The 2031-nt window shown below is 40.3% G+C and overlaps 1 protein-coding gene across 1 annotated transcript; it reads right to left on the bottom strand.

Annotated features, from left to right (window-relative positions):
- Positions 1–204: 204 nt before the first annotated feature.
- Positions 205–858, bottom strand: LOC125590564 (secreted RxLR effector protein 161-like). The gene has a single exon (XM_048764172.1). The coding sequence runs from the start codon at positions 856–858 to the stop codon at positions 205–207; it is 654 nt and encodes a 217-aa protein (XP_048620129.1).
- Between the last annotated feature and the right edge of the window lie 1173 nt (positions 859–2031).

The raw sequence follows: 2031 nt of genomic DNA, 5'->3' as shown, positions 1-2031 counted from the left end.
AGATAACACTCTGATCTTTTTGTAGACAACGAGAACCTGAACCTCTTTGACGAAGATCCAGTAACCCCCTCATAAGTCTTTTGTTAACCCGTTAGCTACCTTGTTGTTTTTGCCAAAATCAAACCACTAACAAGTTTGTCTCTTACTTTCCATGAACTCCTTCCAACGAGATGATCAAACAACTCGAGGTATCTCAACGCACGCTCAGGCAACGACCTCCAGCGTTACGAGATGCTTCTCGAACGCGTTACCAGGTAAACTCTTTGTTAGGATATCAGCAGGGTTCAAAGTAGCATGAATCTTTAGAACTTTTACCATTCCAAAATCAATGATGTCACGAATGAAATGAATCTTACTAGCAACATGCTTGGTCCTGTCATGATGAACCGAGTTCTTAGCTAGGAAAATAGCACTCTGAGCGTCACAATGTAGCTTGAAGAACTCTGAATTAAAACTCAATTCACCGCAAAATTCCCTCAACCATAATCCTTCCTTTGTAGCCTCTGATAGTGCCATATACTCAGCCTCTGTTGTTGACAAAGCCACAACATGCTGAAGACACGATCTCCAACTGATAGTATTACCTACCACTTTGAACACATAACCGGTCACTGACCTCCTCTTGTCAGAATCGCTGAAGCCTTCTATATCAAAATGCCATGCTTTTGTGAATATCAAACACACATCTTTAGCTCCCTGAAGATATCTCATCATCCATTTCACAGTTTCCCAATGTTCTCTACTTGTTTTAGACATAAACCTACTCACCAAACCAACAGCAAACGCAAGATCAGGTCTAGAGCCAACCATAGCATACATTAGACTTCCAACAGCGCTTGCATATGGAATCTTGTCCATATTCTTCGACTCAACTAGTCATTCTTTATATGTTAAACTCTTGAGTTTGAACTGAGAATTAGAAGGAGTTACCACCGACTTGCAGTACTCCATTCCAAACGTTTTCAAAATATGTCCAATGTATTTACTCTGAGTCAGCTTCAAAGTTTCCTTCTTTCTGTCTCTTATTATATCCATTCCGAGAATCCTCGAAGCTGCACCAAGATCTTTCATCTCGAATTCAGATTTTAAACTCTCCTTCAAATTCTGAATCTCTTTCTTGCTATCAACATGTCATCCACATATAACAGTAGATATATTCCTTCTCCTGAACTCAATTGCTTCATATAAACACAAGGATCTTTTATACATCGCTTGAACCCCAACGTCTTGATGAAAGAATCAAATCTCTTGGTCCACTGTTTGGGTGATTGTTTCAACCTGTAAAGAGATTTCCTTAGAAGACACACTTTTCCTTCTTCTCCCTTCTTTATGAAACCTTCAGGTTGTTCCATATAGATGGTTTCATCAAGCTCTCCGTGCAAGAACACAGTCTTTACATCCATCTGTTCAAGCTCTGTATCAAAAATTACCACATATGACAACATGATTCGTATCGACACATGCTTCACAACCGGCGCAAAGATCTCATTGTAGTCCACTCCTTCTACTTGAGTAAACCCTTTAGCAACTAAGCGAGACTTGTATCTGGGATCTTCAACTCCAGGAATTCCCTCTTTGATTTTGAAAATCCATTTGCACTCAATGATTCTCTGTTTTAGAGGTCTATCAACCAAATCCCAAGTGTGATTCTTATCCAGAGAACTTTTCTCTTCTTTCATTGAGGCATTCCATTTATCCCAATCTTTACTTTTCATAGCTTCAGCTACAGACTTAGGTTCATCAACAGAAATGTCATCCACGCTAGCCAACGCATAAGCCACAAAGTCTCCACTTTCAAAGATGGCAGGAGGTTTCGTCTGTCTTCTTACACGGTCTCGAGCAAGCAGATAATCATTGAGAGATTCCTCAGTTCCTCCAGATTCCTGCTCTGACTCTTCTTCACCTTCTTCTATTTCTATGTTTCTTCTCGAGTTTGAATGAACTCCACCTTCATCTGTATTTGCCGAACCCGACGTCGAACCAATTTCAACAGAAGATACGCCCTGAAACGACCCTTGAATCAGATCAGCT

This window comes from Brassica napus, chromosome C7 (genome assembly GCF_020379485.1).
Source record: "Brassica napus cultivar Da-Ae chromosome C7, Da-Ae, whole genome shotgun sequence".
Classification (NCBI taxonomy): domain Eukaryota; kingdom Viridiplantae; phylum Streptophyta; class Magnoliopsida; order Brassicales; family Brassicaceae; genus Brassica; species Brassica napus.
This window is presented reverse-complemented; position numbering and strand designations above follow the sequence as displayed.